This window comes from Theobroma cacao, chromosome 7 (assembly GCF_053813885.1).
Source record: "Theobroma cacao isolate CCN51 chromosome 7, ASM5381388v1, whole genome shotgun sequence".
Taxonomy (NCBI): Eukaryota; Viridiplantae; Streptophyta; class Magnoliopsida; order Malvales; family Malvaceae; genus Theobroma; species Theobroma cacao.
The window spans coordinates 6,699,191-6,714,861 of NC_142645.1; the positions used below are offsets into that span (position 1 = coordinate 6,699,191).

At 35.8% G+C, this 15,671-nt stretch overlaps 1 protein-coding gene and 1 long non-coding RNA gene across 2 annotated transcripts; one reads left to right on the forward strand and one right to left on the reverse strand.

The window, feature by feature from the left end:
• The first annotated feature begins 3,061 nt into the window (after positions 1 to 3,061).
• Positions 3,062 to 5,877, forward strand: LOC18594113 (basic leucine zipper 34-like). The gene is made up of 4 exons (XM_007021575.3): positions 3,062 to 3,937; positions 4,165 to 4,255; positions 4,392 to 4,518; positions 5,151 to 5,877. The coding sequence occupies exons 1-4, from the start codon at positions 3,363 to 3,365 to the stop codon at positions 5,363 to 5,365; spliced, it is 1,008 nt and encodes a 335-aa protein (XP_007021637.3). The 5' UTR covers positions 3,062 to 3,362; the 3' UTR covers positions 5,366 to 5,877.
• Positions 5,878 to 9,477: 3,600 nt separating this feature from the next.
• Positions 9,478 to 15,507, reverse strand: LOC148761571 (uncharacterized). Its single transcript, XR_016027493.1, has 2 exons — positions 14,757 to 15,507; positions 9,478 to 10,168 (listed from the first exon to the last, which is right to left on the reverse strand). It is a non-coding gene; the product is annotated as an uncharacterized LOC148761571 (long non-coding RNA).
• Between the last annotated feature and the right edge of the window lie 164 nt (positions 15,508 to 15,671).

The window sequence follows — 15,671 nt, forward strand, 5'->3', positions numbered from 1 at the left end:
GTAATTATGAACTAATTAATGCATTAAATTCGGTCATAACCCCTTTGCCAAAAACTCTATGTCCACTGCATGGCATTGGGATTTAAAGTTTTTTCTTTATCAGAAGAGATCAGAACAATAAACATACATCACCTAACTTCAGAAGACTTCTTTTCCAAAAAGAATGACTCTTAAGGTTTCCATTGTTCAAAGAACTTGAATCCCCTTGAGGTTATACCGATATCTACCATCTAATTTGCCAAGTCTTCATGTAGTATTTCTTAAGGTTTTACCTTGTTTCTAAATTTGAACTGTTGATACAACTTTTTTGAGCATGGACTTAGTCAAGTCTTTGGGTTTCTGCAGTTACTAAGTCTACAAGGCCAGGTCCAGCTATACCAGCTTTCTTGGCCTGCACAATGGCTACAAGGATGGTTCAGTAGACGGTCCTTCAAGTCATGAAGCCAGAATCCAAGAGCTTGAGGAGGGGACCAAAAGTGAAGATGAATTCATGGAAGAAAAATAAGAGAATCTTTTAGACAGTCAAATGATATCTCAAATACAAGGGCGAAAGGTATGAAGAACATATTGCAAGGCCATATGGCCCCCTCTTAGAAACAATGTAGCTATTCCCAAGGAAATTGCATAGGGTCTTGTATTTGAGCTTTAACCAGTAAACATGCCTAGGTGCCATCTGTCTATGGATTTTTTTTTAAAAAAAAAAAAAGCACAAAAAGAATTGCATACCCTGCAATGCAATCTCCCACAACTGGGAAAAGAGAAATAATTAGTAGGAAGAAAAGAAAAAATATAACAAAAGGTATGAAATCACAAGGCCATACTGCAACTGCAAATGGATGTAACTGTACAAAAGTGGACACCACCTCCCCTCCCCCAACTTTTCTTTCTTTCTTTCCTTATGGTAATGTGTTTGCGCGTCCCCTTTTTGGGCCTTTTTATTATTAACTGAGAAGAACAAGTAGGCCCTTGTTTCCTCCTTCCACGTGCAATAATGCTTCCTCCTGTACCCAATTGCACCAGTCCTTTCTCTCTCCCTCTCCCTTAATTTCTCTCCTTCCTCCTCTGTACGGAGAGCTTGGGAAGAATTTTCGGGATCCTGAAATTATATATATAGGAAACAAAAATGGCAGCACTTCTTCTGTTATGTATGCATTTAATCATGGTTTGCACATGCAAATCCCATTTTATCAATCAAGGAATATTGGTTTTTGTTTATATCTAATTATATGCAGTGCATGATTGTTTGGAAAAGCTTGACAATGATGCCATTGAACATGACATTGACTGATTTTTTTTTTTGGCGGTTAAATTCCTCTCTAACTACTCTTCTTCTCCTATGGTTTTGGTTATAACTTATATCTGTACCATGATGGTTTAAAAGGCTTGACAATGATATCAAGTTTGCCTGTCTATGGAACGTGACATGGACTTAATCTTTAGCTAGTAAGTTCTTCTCCTAAGTTATTCCTCTTTCCCTTTTGGCTAAGGAATAAAAGGGTACTAAGGAACAATGTTGAAAGGTGAATTTAACTTGTAACAATCAATCATATGATATTTACCTTACAAGCTTCATGATCTTGCAATAGTACAGCATTTGATTCGAGCCAGCTGGGGTACTTTACTTTGAGTTATTTTAATTGTTAATTGAAAAGTAGGTTTGATTAATGTACTTAATGAGACCAAAGTGGTCAAGTTGGTGAATTCACAAGTACATAAAATTATAGGAGGATAAAAAAATAACGGTAGACAAACTTTTACTTGACAGATAGGGAACCGAACATGCCTTGCAAAACTTTTCAACTAATCATGATTAGTGTCTCTTAAGTACTTTTGATTAGAAAAACCAACATAAATGCCCACATGAGGGATGATGGAAGGTACCAAGAAACTTGAGAGAGAGGGAGAGAGAGAGAGAGGAGAAAAAAAATAAGGGTCACATACCCTCCATGTGAGTCTGATTTGGGGACAAAGCAAAGAAAGGTGGGCTCTTGCAAGCAGTTCACATGGGAGGGAGAAGGACATGATTCTTGCAAATTCCCTTTCTTTCACAGCTCATCCTACCCCAAAATCCTACATCTTCCCACTATAAACACCAATACATATATAATTTTATCTATATCTATATATATTCTCCCATTAGATTTTCTTTCCCCACGTCAACAAAATGATCTGTATACCCACTTGCCCCATGGTATAGCAATAACCCCATATATGCATGTATAGGTACATGCATTTACACATATATGGAATCATAATCTCTTCTTGATAAACCCTTTTAGTTAATTTGTCTTAACAAAATTATCTTCTTTTCTCTTGTTTCACATGTAGATTACTGTTAAATGGAAAAAAAATATTTATATCTTTTTCTGTTCTTTTAACCTAAGTTTGTCAGCAACTTTCAATAACAATGGTTTACCAACAATTTGGTACCACACAATAGGTATAGAAACTCATTGAATGCTTGTATAGTTCCAAATTAATATATCCAAAGAAATGGGTCATCTATTTTTTTTAAATAAAATCCGTAAATTATATAAATTCGTTTATGAAATTTAAAAACTCCGAGATCAACGAATAAACTAATAATTGTGTAAATGTATACATCTCTTCCTAACTAAATGAATTAAATAGATGTACAAAGGGAGGTTATATATAGTCAATGAAAACCAATACAAAATTTAAAACCTTGTGGATGTGTAGGGCTCATGCACAAGAAAAGAAGAAGGCATATAATACACAAACGCATATACCTTATGTTGGAAGTGATTAGATAATGTGTGTGTGTGTATATGTAAAATATAGTTGATGCCAAGGAGAGGGGTCACATCGGCACGTGGTGGCGCTGATTCCTTCAGTTATTAAACTCACACTGGGACTTTCCTAGTGGGAGAGAAAACCCTTCTCTCCCTCCCAGTCCCCAACCCCAGCTGTTGCTAGCTGTCCCTAATCCCCTCCCATGTGACCCACCACCCCTCCTCTCTTCCAAACCCCTCTTGGGGTCCTTAAAAAAATAGAAAAGGAGAAGGGGCTAAAAGAGAAGGAAATGCTTATAACATTGCCTTAAAGACTGTGATATGATGTTTTGCAATTGGTGGTTTCTCTCTTGAGAGTGTCATCCTTTCATGTTTTTAGGAGTTAACATACAGATTTTTTTTTTTTGCAACTTCTTATTGTGTTGGTTGAATAGTTAGTTGGTTAGTTTGTTGATTAAGATTAGCATTGTTTTTCGTTTTTCATGTTGTGTTGTGCTCGTGTTTTCGCGTGTGCGTGTATACATACATATATACATATAATTTTTTAAAATTTTCTTCTTTTTTCTCTTTATATTGAGTGTGGTTTTTTTTGTGACATCAAACCTTAGAATGGCACAATTACCTCCGAAAATACCCAACATGACCCAAAATTGGCCTTCTTTTCCTCACCAAAGAATGCCTTCCACAATGGCAAACTTCATTCCCACCACTAGCACTGCCATCCCTTCCTCCACCACCACCACCAATGGTTCTAACCACCACCCCTCGTGGGTCGACGAGTTCCTCGACTTCTCCTCTGCCCGCCGCGGGGCTCACCGCCGCTCCATTAGCGACTCCATAGCCTTCCTTGAACAACCATTGGCAGAAGAATGTAGGGACTCCAATGCCAGGATGACTACAGAAACGAATGTTTTCGACCGCCTGGACGATGAGCAGCTCATGTCCATGTTTTCCGACGATGTTGCCGTGAACGTGGCGGCACAAACGGTGTCTTCCTCAAACCCTTCAACGCCGTCCGATCAAAATAGCAACAACGACGAGAAGCCTGTACCATCCTTGGATCTGCAACAACCCAAGAACGAGCCAGGAGATGTGGAAAGCTCATGCAAAGCTGAAACACAAGCTACACAACCCCCACCAACCTCAAATGACGATTCCATCATTGATCCAAAGAGGGTTAAGAGGTAAAAAAACACACAACAGCAAATAACAATAACCCATGTAATTAAAAAGCCTAAACCATCTAAGCATGTTGAGGCCTGCATCGATTTGCATGCATAATTGATTAAATAATGCAATATTATTACTGCCAAACAAGGCCTGCCAAATGAATTGTTTTGCAGGCCGCAGCTAACAAATTCTTTAATTATGTTATCCAAACAATTAATTAATTCTTCTGGGTGATGATCAGAATTCTGGCAAACCGGCAATCAGCGCAAAGATCAAGAGTGAGAAAGCTGCAATATATTTCAGAACTTGAAAGAAGCGTAACAACATTGCAGGTATATATACATATAACAAACTTTATATATATATATATATATATAGTAATTAATTTCAATTTGATTACCATAGTTTATGTAAATTATACTAATTAATAAACGAATTAATTCTCTAAATTTTGATGCAAAAATGAAGACGGAAGTATCAGCATTATCACCAAGGGTTGCGTTCCTGGATCATCAGAGACTGATCCTCAATGTTGACAATAGTGCTTTGAAGCAAAGGATTGCTGCTTTGGCTCAAGACAAGATTTTCAAAGACGGTAGGACTCTGCATCAATTCTTAATGAGTCTTAATTAAACATCATTATTATATCATAATTATGGTATCAATGACCCACTAGACAATACATGTTACTTCTTTTAATTATATCTTCTGTTTTTTTGCCATTATTCTGACAAAAGGTTCACAGTTTCACACTCATAATACTTCTTAATTACCCATGATTCAATTTGGCAGAAACTTGTTAAAAAAGCTTTTTGTACATGTTTCATTGTCTTGGCCAAAAGAGGATAATTAAGCTTCAAAAATCTCCGAATGCAAATTGTGGGGATGCTTGAATTAACAGAACCTTTGGATCTCCATATTAGAACTCTTGTATTCCTTTGACAGAATAAAAGTAAAACAATTATTCTATGACATATTTTAATTCTGATAGATCATACCGAATTTTTCCTTATTATATTTTGATGGATCATGTAGGACATTTTTTAGTTCTATATACATATCTCAAAAGGTAAGCATTATTGTTTTGGGTTTTCAAACCTTTTGAAGGAATATTTAATTTACTCACTAATTGCTTGATTTAATTAATTATCGTTTATATTTAATATATTGTCAGTGAATAATTACGTAAAACTTTATTAAAATGCTTTTAAACCCTTTTCTAATCAGCTCATCATGAAGCACTGAAGAAGGAAATTGAAAGACTAAGACAAGTGTATCAGCAACAACAAAACCTCAAGAAAATGAACACCGCCGCCAGCACCAGCACCAACACCAACAACCACCATGCACCACCGCAACAACAACAGCAACAACAGCAGACGTCGTCGGTAAACACAGACAACATGGTATGTTCGGACGTAAAGGAGCAGCTTATAACTTGATCAGAGAAATCAAAGGGAAGTGCAGTGATGAGAGGCCCATGTGGTGCAAAATGAGCAAGAGAAAAAAAAAAGAAATGCAATGAGGCTATCTGTCTAACCCTGGGGAGGAGGGGCTTAGTGTTTCACATGATGTGTTTCCAAATTGCTGTCTTTCTATATAGTTGTAGGGTCCCTTTGACAATATTTTTCTAAAGGGCTCAGCAAAAAGGGACATGTGGAGAGTGCTAAGGTAGGAGGGTGACAATTTAATTCTTTTTTCTTTTGTTTTTTGAAAAAAAATTGATTAACATTGTTGTTGTGGGGTTTATTGTGTTTCTTTAATTTAATTTAATTTTTTTTATAAAAAAATTGTAATTAATTGGGAGGCAAAACATGGTGGGGATTTCAAAGGTGTGGGGTTGTGTTTGTGTTGGGATGGATGACAAACAGTTAGCATTGTGTCAGGGATTTAGTGATGGTTAATGTCATGAATTGTTCATTCAAAAAAAAAAAGAATTTATTTCTTTTTCTCCCTTCTTTTTCATTTATTTATTTTTTAATTTTATTCTATGTTTATTAATTTGTTTAGATATATTTAAAATGATAATCTAGATACTGTACTTTATTTTTTGTTTTGATGATCGGCTTGAATAGTCTTTTTCTTCAACCTTTTTCTCTTGTTCATATTTTCCTTTATTTAATTATTTGAAATTTAAGATTCTTGACAAAAATGATATTGACAAATGATTGAAAGGGACTCATGGCAAATTTCTTTTTGCCATTAAATTTACAAATTTCATTGCAAAAAAAAAAAAAACTTTCAGATTCTTTTTTTTTTCAAAAATAAATGATTTGATTTTTTTTTCATATCTAGAAATTTATATGTTTTAACTATTTGTGTAAATGATTTTATTTTAAAAAATTTGAATGAAAATTAAAATTGGAAATAAAATTAAATAGATTGATAAAGTTCAAAGACTAGATCATTAATATGTGTAAAAAATGATCTAATATTTTAAAAAGCTTTTGAATTGTTTAAAAAATTTAAATAATTTTTTTATTACATTTAATCAAAGTCTTATATTTTTTTGAGCAAAACAGACCTTTTTATGACTAATTGTCGAATAACCGTTATTAATGAAAATGTTATTTGTCATATTTTATCCATATGACGTTAATATATGAAAAGTGAAAATTATCACATGATTATGTTCTCACGTCTCATCACCATCCATTACAATATATTGACATGCCATGTCACATAGCATGAACAACAATAAGTAATATTTTGATTAAAGATAGTTAGTCAACCATTAACTATAGAGACTTATTTGATAAAAAAACGTATTAGAGTTTTTCTGAACAATTTAAAATTTCTTTTAGATATTAAGTTAAAAATAACTAAAAATAATATTCATATAAAAGATTTCTTTTACAGTGATGAATGGTGAAAAATTTAATAATATTATAGTTTTTTTTTTTCCTAAATTTTAGTGTATATATATGATTCTATTCAACAAGTGTTCATTTTTTTAGCTAAATTAATATCATTTTTCTATATATCTTACCTGTTTGACGAATTTATAGTTCTTAGAGTACTTCAATCCCTTTCTTCAATCAAACAAGTCAGTGTCTCCCCATTACAATCTCATCTGCAAAGCTGGCATGCATTAATATTTCTTCTTGCTCATTTTTATTGATATTGATTTTCAGACATATGTTTTGGTGACCTCCATTAAATGCCTTCCAAGTATCTTTCCTTTGACCTTCTATCTCTATCTCCCACATGATATCAGGCATTATGTCCCTCAACCGATCACATGTAATAGAAGTGGTGATGTTTTGTTATAAACGAATAGTAAAGACAAAATGGTGATAGTGTATGCAAATAATACGTATTTTCAATATTTTGTTTTTTATTTAAGACATTTTCTGATGATGCAATAATAAGTTGAACATGTGCAGATTGATTGACTTGGAGGCTGTTAAGTTTTCTTTTTTAAGATGTGATGTGAAATGTGAGAGGAAAATCTAAGAGAGAGAGAGTGCGAGAGATGTTTTTTTAGAAGATTTTTGACATAAGTGAAGGGAGCAGTAGGAGTGGAGCTGAGCTTGAGTAGCTTGCAAGTTCCACAATTGACTTACAAACTCTCGTGGTGTGCATGTGGCAATTTCAACCAAAAATAAATGGTGGGTTTGATAGATAAATGGGTCTAATTGATATCAGTTGAAACTTTAGGAATTAAATCAATAAATGTGTCCAATTCGCTCTACGTATTAAGCATTGACTTGCTTCCTGTTTTGCAGTGGCTCGCATATGTTATGAGAGAAATTGTTGACATGCTTCCAGTTAGCAGGAAACGTACCCCAAAGCTGTTGATCAGGCTAATTCCAGCGGTTTCATCGTCATCCATATTGACAATAACCACACAGTTGAGATGCAACCATGGTGTTCTCTGGTTCTTTGTAGCTTGCCAGTTTCGGATACTTTTAGCAATGCTTCTGTTATACTAGGAAGCAAGGGAGATCTCCTGGGACATACCTGTTGAATAATCAACTCAAGATAATGATATCTGTGAAGTTACTGTTTTGGTCTCAAATGACAGTGTCAAGTAGTATAAGTTCTAATTATGAAACAGAAAGTTTAGTAGAAGAATTACAAATCTGTAGCCTTCCACTCTGAACTAGCAATATTTTGCCAGAAAAAAACTTGGCTGTAGTCACTTATCTCTTTGTCTCTTAGGCCATTAGCAAGATCTGCAGGAAGAGCATAGCCTCGGATGTTTCTGGGGGTTGCAGTGCAAAACTTTCCCTCAAATATCTCTAACAAAGGACAAGTCAGGGTAGCCAACCTTTGCATTTCTATTCTGAAGGGTCTCAATGTTGGTTACAGCTGGTTCAAGCCCTTGAACAGTTTAGTACACTAGCAAGGTTGCTATGAAGCCTTTCCCCTTTCGTTCAATGAAAAAAAAAAAGAAAAGAAAGAAAAACAAAGTGATGTTAGCCACAATATAATCTTCTTTTCCTGCTGAAAAACTTGACACCCTGATACCAATCACCACCAACTGCTTCAACCAATCATAATTAGGATGTTCAGTGTTCACAACTTCAACAGAGTGCTCTGCCATGTTTAGTAGTTTAATTTCAATTACTATACTTGAGCTGACATTGTGATGAGCAAGCTGATCAAACCCGTAAGGCTTATAGAGTGATTTGATATAACCTAAGCTCTAAATGAATATAATGAACGACGACCTTGAATTAGAGTTAAAATCTTTCAAAAAATTTTAAACAAAATATAGTCATGCCGAAAAAGCTTTCAATTTAGTTATAGGGGAAGGCCTTCAGGACTTCAGGACTCAAGAAGCGACCAAAGCCACTGAAGCGAGCTTACTTTGACTTCAGGACTGTAATATATACCCTTCAAGGCCCATAATTGGTTTTTTTTTTTTTTAAGGCAGTGTTTCATTGCATGGTTGTCTAGCAAGAGGAGACTTACAAAAGGTATTACACGCATGCCATGCATAAGCATAGCAGGCTACAAAAGGATAGAGGCCTGCTACGGCCAGAAGTTAAAAGTGCAGAAAAACAGAGCATGACAACATTCTTAATTAGTCATCAGTGATACGATGATACCTGCAGGGAGAACAAACAACCATGCATAAACCAGGGACGTCTAGGCACTCTCCCTCTGCTGGTTCTGAAAGTAAGCTCTGAAGTTTGAAACTTTTATCACCTCGGCCTTTGCCAATCCAACTGCTACAACTCAAGAAATTTCCTGGCCTGCTGGCAGTAGCGTATAATGGTCTCGTTAGCATTATCTCCATGTTTCTGTCAGGAAGTCACTTGAAAATTCAGACTTTCTGAACTTCAATTGAATAGCGTTTCTTTCTCCCTCTAGACTAAGAATTCCATATCAATTTCATTCAAATAGATTGAATTTTTCTTTAAAAGTTGATCAAATTAAGTTTCCCTTGTTTTTTCTTTACTGTTTTAAATGCTTGCTAAAATACTAGTAGTAAATATGAATACTATTTAAGTTCATGGAAAATGTTGGACTTCATTGATCTATACGTTCTGTTCTGCTTAGACAGTTGAGCAGTCTAAGTCAGTTCTTGCAAAAAGGAGAACGCTTTTCCTTCCTTTTTTTTTTTTTTTGAAAGGCAATATGAGATTTTCATTTCGTCAAATTTGAATACAAAACTACCATTGCAAGGTAGTAGAAAAGGCAGCTCATGAGGGACATATTCCCTACCAAAGTTGAGCTGTATAGAATCAAGAAGAACAGAAAAAATATTGGATTTCGATAGAAAACCCAGCTTCCCTGTGCACTATATACCCAGAAGCATTCGACGTCCAGTGAAACCCAGAAAAAATCAGCTCCCTAGAAAACCAAAAAGTCAGGTAAAGCTGTGCTACCATCCAATGAAAAACCCGCATCCATTAGTCTATACATTCGCAGCCAAAAGAACCTTCTTACAACTTTCCCTCTTGAATCACGATGAAGAGCCTCCATTATCATCCGCTACAAACTCCAGAGCAGCATAGAGCACATCTCCGGTTGCCCATAGGATGATTCTGTCAACAATCACAAAGTCATCCCATCACAACCAGATACCAGTAACCGCTTCTCAAGTCTCCTTTGATTGCAGTCATTCCTTTCCTTCACAATCCTGTCCAACCTAATCTTTGCCATGCTCCTTACAGATTCATGAAGGGTCACCTACTAACAGTAGACAACCAGCTCCATTCAAGCTACGATAATCCTCAGCAGGAGCCCCAAAGAACTGTATCTGCTTCATTATTTTTGAAGATTTGATAAATCTGGAAATATGAAGAACAGGGATGAAAGAGAGCCAGAAAGCATAATCGAATGAGAGGAAAGAGAAAAATATTGGGTCAGCACAAAAACGGTGTGCACAGCCACTTTCATAGACTCAGTAACGAACTTTATATACATGATGGAGGAAAGAGAAAAAAAAAAAAAGGCCAACTGGTTAAGCAACCACCTGGCATTCCAACCTTGGGAATGGTGAGATATTTCTTGTCACCAGTCATTTCTCAACTATTCAAATGATGTAGTTTTGGAAGAAATACTATGAATTGAGACGTGAATTCTAGCATGTGGGAAAAGTAAATAATCACAACATATGAACAAAGTGAAAGAAAAGTCAAACAAGCTAAAGACACCAAATAACATAGATAAAGAAATAAAACGGCAGCTAAAGTCCTCTTCCATTTGAACTTATCGAGATTCATCACCTCTGTGGCTGCAAAATAAAGCACCAAATTTCAACGCACCTCTTTGGTGTTGATTTTGCAGACTCCCAGTAAAGCTCTCAGTATAAGAAATTTATCTTTGTTCACACACTTAGTAAAAATATCAGCTACCTGATCATTTGTTCCATAGTAAATAACAGTGATCTCATTATCTTTTACTGCATCTCTGATAAAGTGAAATTTCACCTTAATGTGTTTTGTCCTTCTATAATGAACTGGATTTTTAACAATGAAAATAGCTGATTTGTTATCAATCATTAATGGAGTTCCTGTCTTCTGCTCAAATCCCAAATCTCCCAAAATCTTCTTGATCCATATAACTTGGTTTGCAACAGCTGCAGTTGAGATGTACTCTGCTTCAGCTGAGGATTGAGCCATCACCTCTTGTTTCTTAGAGTTCCATGAGAAAATTGCACTACCAAAAGAGAAATAGTAGCCTCTTGTACTCCTTGAATCATCTAAACTTCCAGCTCAATCACTATCACAATAGCCAATCAGATTTCTATTACCCTTCTTTTCAAACTTCAGACCATAATTAATTGTTCCTTTAATATATCTTAGGACTCTCTTATCAATAGAAAAATGAATCTGGGATGGTTTCTGCATAAACCTGGACAGTAGGCTAGCTAGATACATTAAATCAGGTCTTGAAGCAGTTAAATACAATAAACTACCAATAATACTTTTGTAGTTAGAAGTTGCAGCCTTAAGAGCTCCATCATCCTTACTTAATTTGCAATTAGCAGCAAGAGGTGTCTTTACTGCTTTACTGTTCTCCATATGAAACCTTTTTAACAACTCAGTAGCATATTTGCCTTGATAAATGCAGATAAACTCTAAGTGTTGTATGAACTGCATACCTAGAAAATACTACATTTCAACCAAATCTGTCATTTCAAATTCTGCCATCAACTTATTCTTGCATTCTGTCACAATAGTATCATCCAAATCAGTTTTCAGAAGATCATCAACATATAAAAAGATTATAACCACAACTGTCTCAACTGATTTGTATACATACAATGTAGGTTCATTTGGAGTTCTAACAAAACCTTTTGTAATAAGAAATGCATCAATTCGATCATACCTGGCTCTTGGAGCCTGCTTCAAACCATACAATGCATTTAACAAGTTTGCATGCATTTCCTTCAGTACTTGGTTTAATGAAACCTTCAAGCTGTTGGATGTATATATCCTCAGGCAGATAGCCATTCAAAAAAGCTGATTTAACATCCAGATAAAAGATTTTCCATCCTTTTCGAGTAGCTAAGGCAGAGATCAATCTTATCGTATCAAGTCTTGCTACTAGAGCAAAAGTCTCACAGTAGTCAATACCATCAATTTGTGAGTACCCTTTCACAGTAGTCAATACCATCAAAAGTCTCAACTGATTTGTACATATACAATGTAGGTTCATTTGAAGTTCTAACAAAACCTTTTGTAATAAGAAATGCATCAATTCGATCATACCAGGCTCTTGAAGCCTGCTTCAAACCATACAATGCATTTAACAAGTTTGCATGCCTTTCCTTCAATACTTGGTTTGATGAAACCTTTAAGCTGTTGGATGTATATATCCTCAGGCAGATAGCCATTCAAAAAAGCTGATTTAACATCCAGATAAAAGATTTTCCATCCTTTTTGAGCAGCTAAGGCAGAGATCAATCTTATCGTATCAAGTCTTGCTACTGGAGCAAAAGTCTCACAGTAGTCAATACCATCAATTTATGAGTACCCTTTCACTACTAGTCTAGCTTTAAACTTGTTGACGGTACCATCTGCATTGATCTTGGTTTTGTAGATCCACTTGACACCTATGATGTGTTGATTTGCTGGCTTATCCACCAATATCCAAGTGCCATTTTTTTCTATCATCTGCATTTCTTGCTCCATAGCTTTTAACCTTCTAGTATCTTTTGTTGCTTCATAGTAACAGGTAGGTTCTACAACCACCACATTACATCTTGCATATATGTTCTGCAAAGATCTGGTACCCCTTACTGTCGGATGTTCTGCTTCTATATCCTCATCACTGTTAATCTTACACTGCTCATCCCCTGATGTTTGACTAGAACTACCAAAACTCTCAACAACCAGCTTATCCCAGTTCCACCATGATTGTTCATCAAACTTGATGTCTCTGCTAACAAAAATCTGTTTTGTCTCAATATTATAAAGCTTATAGCCTTTAGTAATGTCACTATAGCCTATAAATATTGCCAGAATGCTTTTCTCATCAAGCTTAGTTCTTCTGTTACTTGTCTTTTAGCATAACAAACGTTGCCAAATACCTTGATATGCAGAACACTTGTTTATAACCAAACCAAGCCTCATAGGTTGTCTTGTTCTCCAACACTCTTATCTGTGATCTGTTTAGTAGATAATTTGCAATACTTGCAGCTTCAGCCCAGAAGGATTTTGGCAATTTTTTCTGGTAGCGTAAGCACCTTGCCATTTTTTATAATAGTTTTGTTCCTCCTTTCAGCTACCCCATTCTGTTGAGGACTATAGGGTACAGTTAACTTGAGATAAGAACTTTTCAAACTCAAAGGCAGTGAATTCTTTTCCATTATTACTCCTCAATATTTTAATGGACTTAGATACTAAATTCTCAACCTGTTTCTTGAACTTCACAAAACAAGGCAAAGCTTCTGACTTAAATTTCAAAAACGAAATCCAACTGTACCTGGTAACATCAATGAATAGCAAAAAATATCTACTTCCTCCTAATGAAGGAATTTTCATAGGTCCTCCCAAATCAGTGTGAATTAGCTGCAATTTCTCTGTTGCTTTCCATTTCCTTTCCTTTGGAAATGAAGCTTACTTTGCTTCCCATATTGATAGATTCCACACATTGTTACAGGCTTGGTTATCCTTGGTAGACCCTCTACTAACTCTTGTGATGACATCTTCTATAATGAATTATAATTAATGTGCCCTAACCTCCTGTGCCGTAACTCAGAATCAACAGCTGAACTGACAATAGATTTGTGTTTAGTATGCTTCCAGTCAATTAGATAGCATTTGTTTTTCATTTTTACTGTCAACACTTCATCTCCTTTAGGATCAAAAATAGTACAAAATCTGTCTTTAAACAACAAAGCATAATGGCTTTTTATGAGTTGACCAACACTTAGGAGGTTCTGATTAACATGTGGAACCAAATAAACATTGGTTATATACTTATAACCTGAGTCAATCTCCACAGCTACAGTTCCTGTACCAACTATCTCCAGAAATACCCCATTACCAATCTCAACCTTAGCTTTAAAGCTTCTATCTAAAGTTGTAAATTGGCTCTCATCACTAGTCATGTGATTCGAGCAGCCACTATCAATCAATCAGACTTTTTTCCTAGCTAATTCATCAACCATCCTTGTCGTAAACAACACTTCATCAAACTCTTCCACATGTTCAACCACTGTAGGCTTCCCTTTTGAGCTTGAACCCTTATTCTTGCATGCTTTCTCCACATGACCAAGTTGGTTACAGGCTCTACACTTAACATTAGGCCTGTACCAACAATACTTGGCTAAGTGAGTAGTCTTTTTGCAGTGTGTGCAGAGTTGGTATTTTTGTTTCTGTTTTTCAGGTTTACTGTCAAAATTTTTCTTCTCTTTATCCTTCCTATCTGACTCACTTCTCTTAGAACTGTTATTACCTAGCTTAAGATTTCTGGTCCTAGCCACCAAAGCACTATCAGTATAGTCTTCCTCTTTAAAAGCCTTTCTCTGTTCCTGAGCTTCTAAAGCATTGATAAACTCACTTAGAGTAAGTCTAGGAATATCTCTTGACTCTTCTATGGAAGAAATCTTGTTATCAAACCTTTCTGGCAAACTGACTAATACCTTGTTAACAATACGTTTTTCAGTTAACTCTTCCCCCAAAAGTCTAAGCTGATTTACCAACTTCATGAGTTTTTCTAGAAAACTCTTGAATAGTCTCTTCTTTTTTTATTCTCAACATCTCAAATTCCCTTTGAAGATTCAAAGCTTGCATCTGCCTTGTTCTCTCACTACCCTGAAACTCATTTCTCAACAAATCCCATAACTCCTTAGGTCTATCAGTATGCATAATCCTAGCAAACACAGTTTCTGAAATAGCTGAGTGTAAAGAAGACAGTGTTTTATACCTTTTGGCAACTTCCTCATAGAGCTGCTTGATCTGAGCAATAGTTGGATTCGCATGCCTCGTTGCTGGTGGCTCTCCTCCTGTTTCAACCACATCCCACAAATCAAAAACTTTGAGGTATGCCCTTATTTTGACTGCCCAGTATTAATAGTTCTCCCTAGCGAATGGTGGAGGAGCTGGTGTGTTGAAACCAGCTGATGCCATGAAAAAATGGTAAAAGGGTACACAGTAATCTAGCAAGAAAGTTCACAAAAAATAATGAGTTAGTCCCTTAAGATCTTTAGGATTGCTTTGATACCATTTTGAAGATTTGATAAATCTGAAAATATGAAGAACAGGGATGAAAGAGAGCCAGAGGGCATAATCGAATGAGAGGAAAGAAAAAAATATTGGGTCAGCACAAACGGTGTGCATAGCCACTTTCATATACTCAATAATCAACTTTATATACATGATGGAGGAAAGAGAAAAAAAAAAAAAAGAGCCAGCTGGTTAAGCAACCACCTGGCATTCCAACCTTCTAGGTGCTGTCGGAATGGTGAGATATTTCCTCCCACCAGTCATTTCTCAACTACTCAATCGATGTAGTTTTGGAAGAAACACAATGAATTGAGACGTGAATTCTAGCATGTGGGGCAAGTAAATAATCACAGCAGATGGACAAAGTGAAAGAGAAGTCAAACAAGCTAAAGACACCAAATGACACAGATAAAGAAATAAAACCGCAGCTAAAGTCTTCTTCTATTTGAACTTATCGAGATTCATCACCTCTGTGGCTGCAAAAAAAAGCACCAGATTTCAACAATTATCCACCCACCGTCCTACTCACACTTGTGGGATATTAAAATTTTGCAAACATTCCAGATTACGTACACCCGCTAAAAAACCACCAAAAGCCAACCTGCCACCGCTTCAA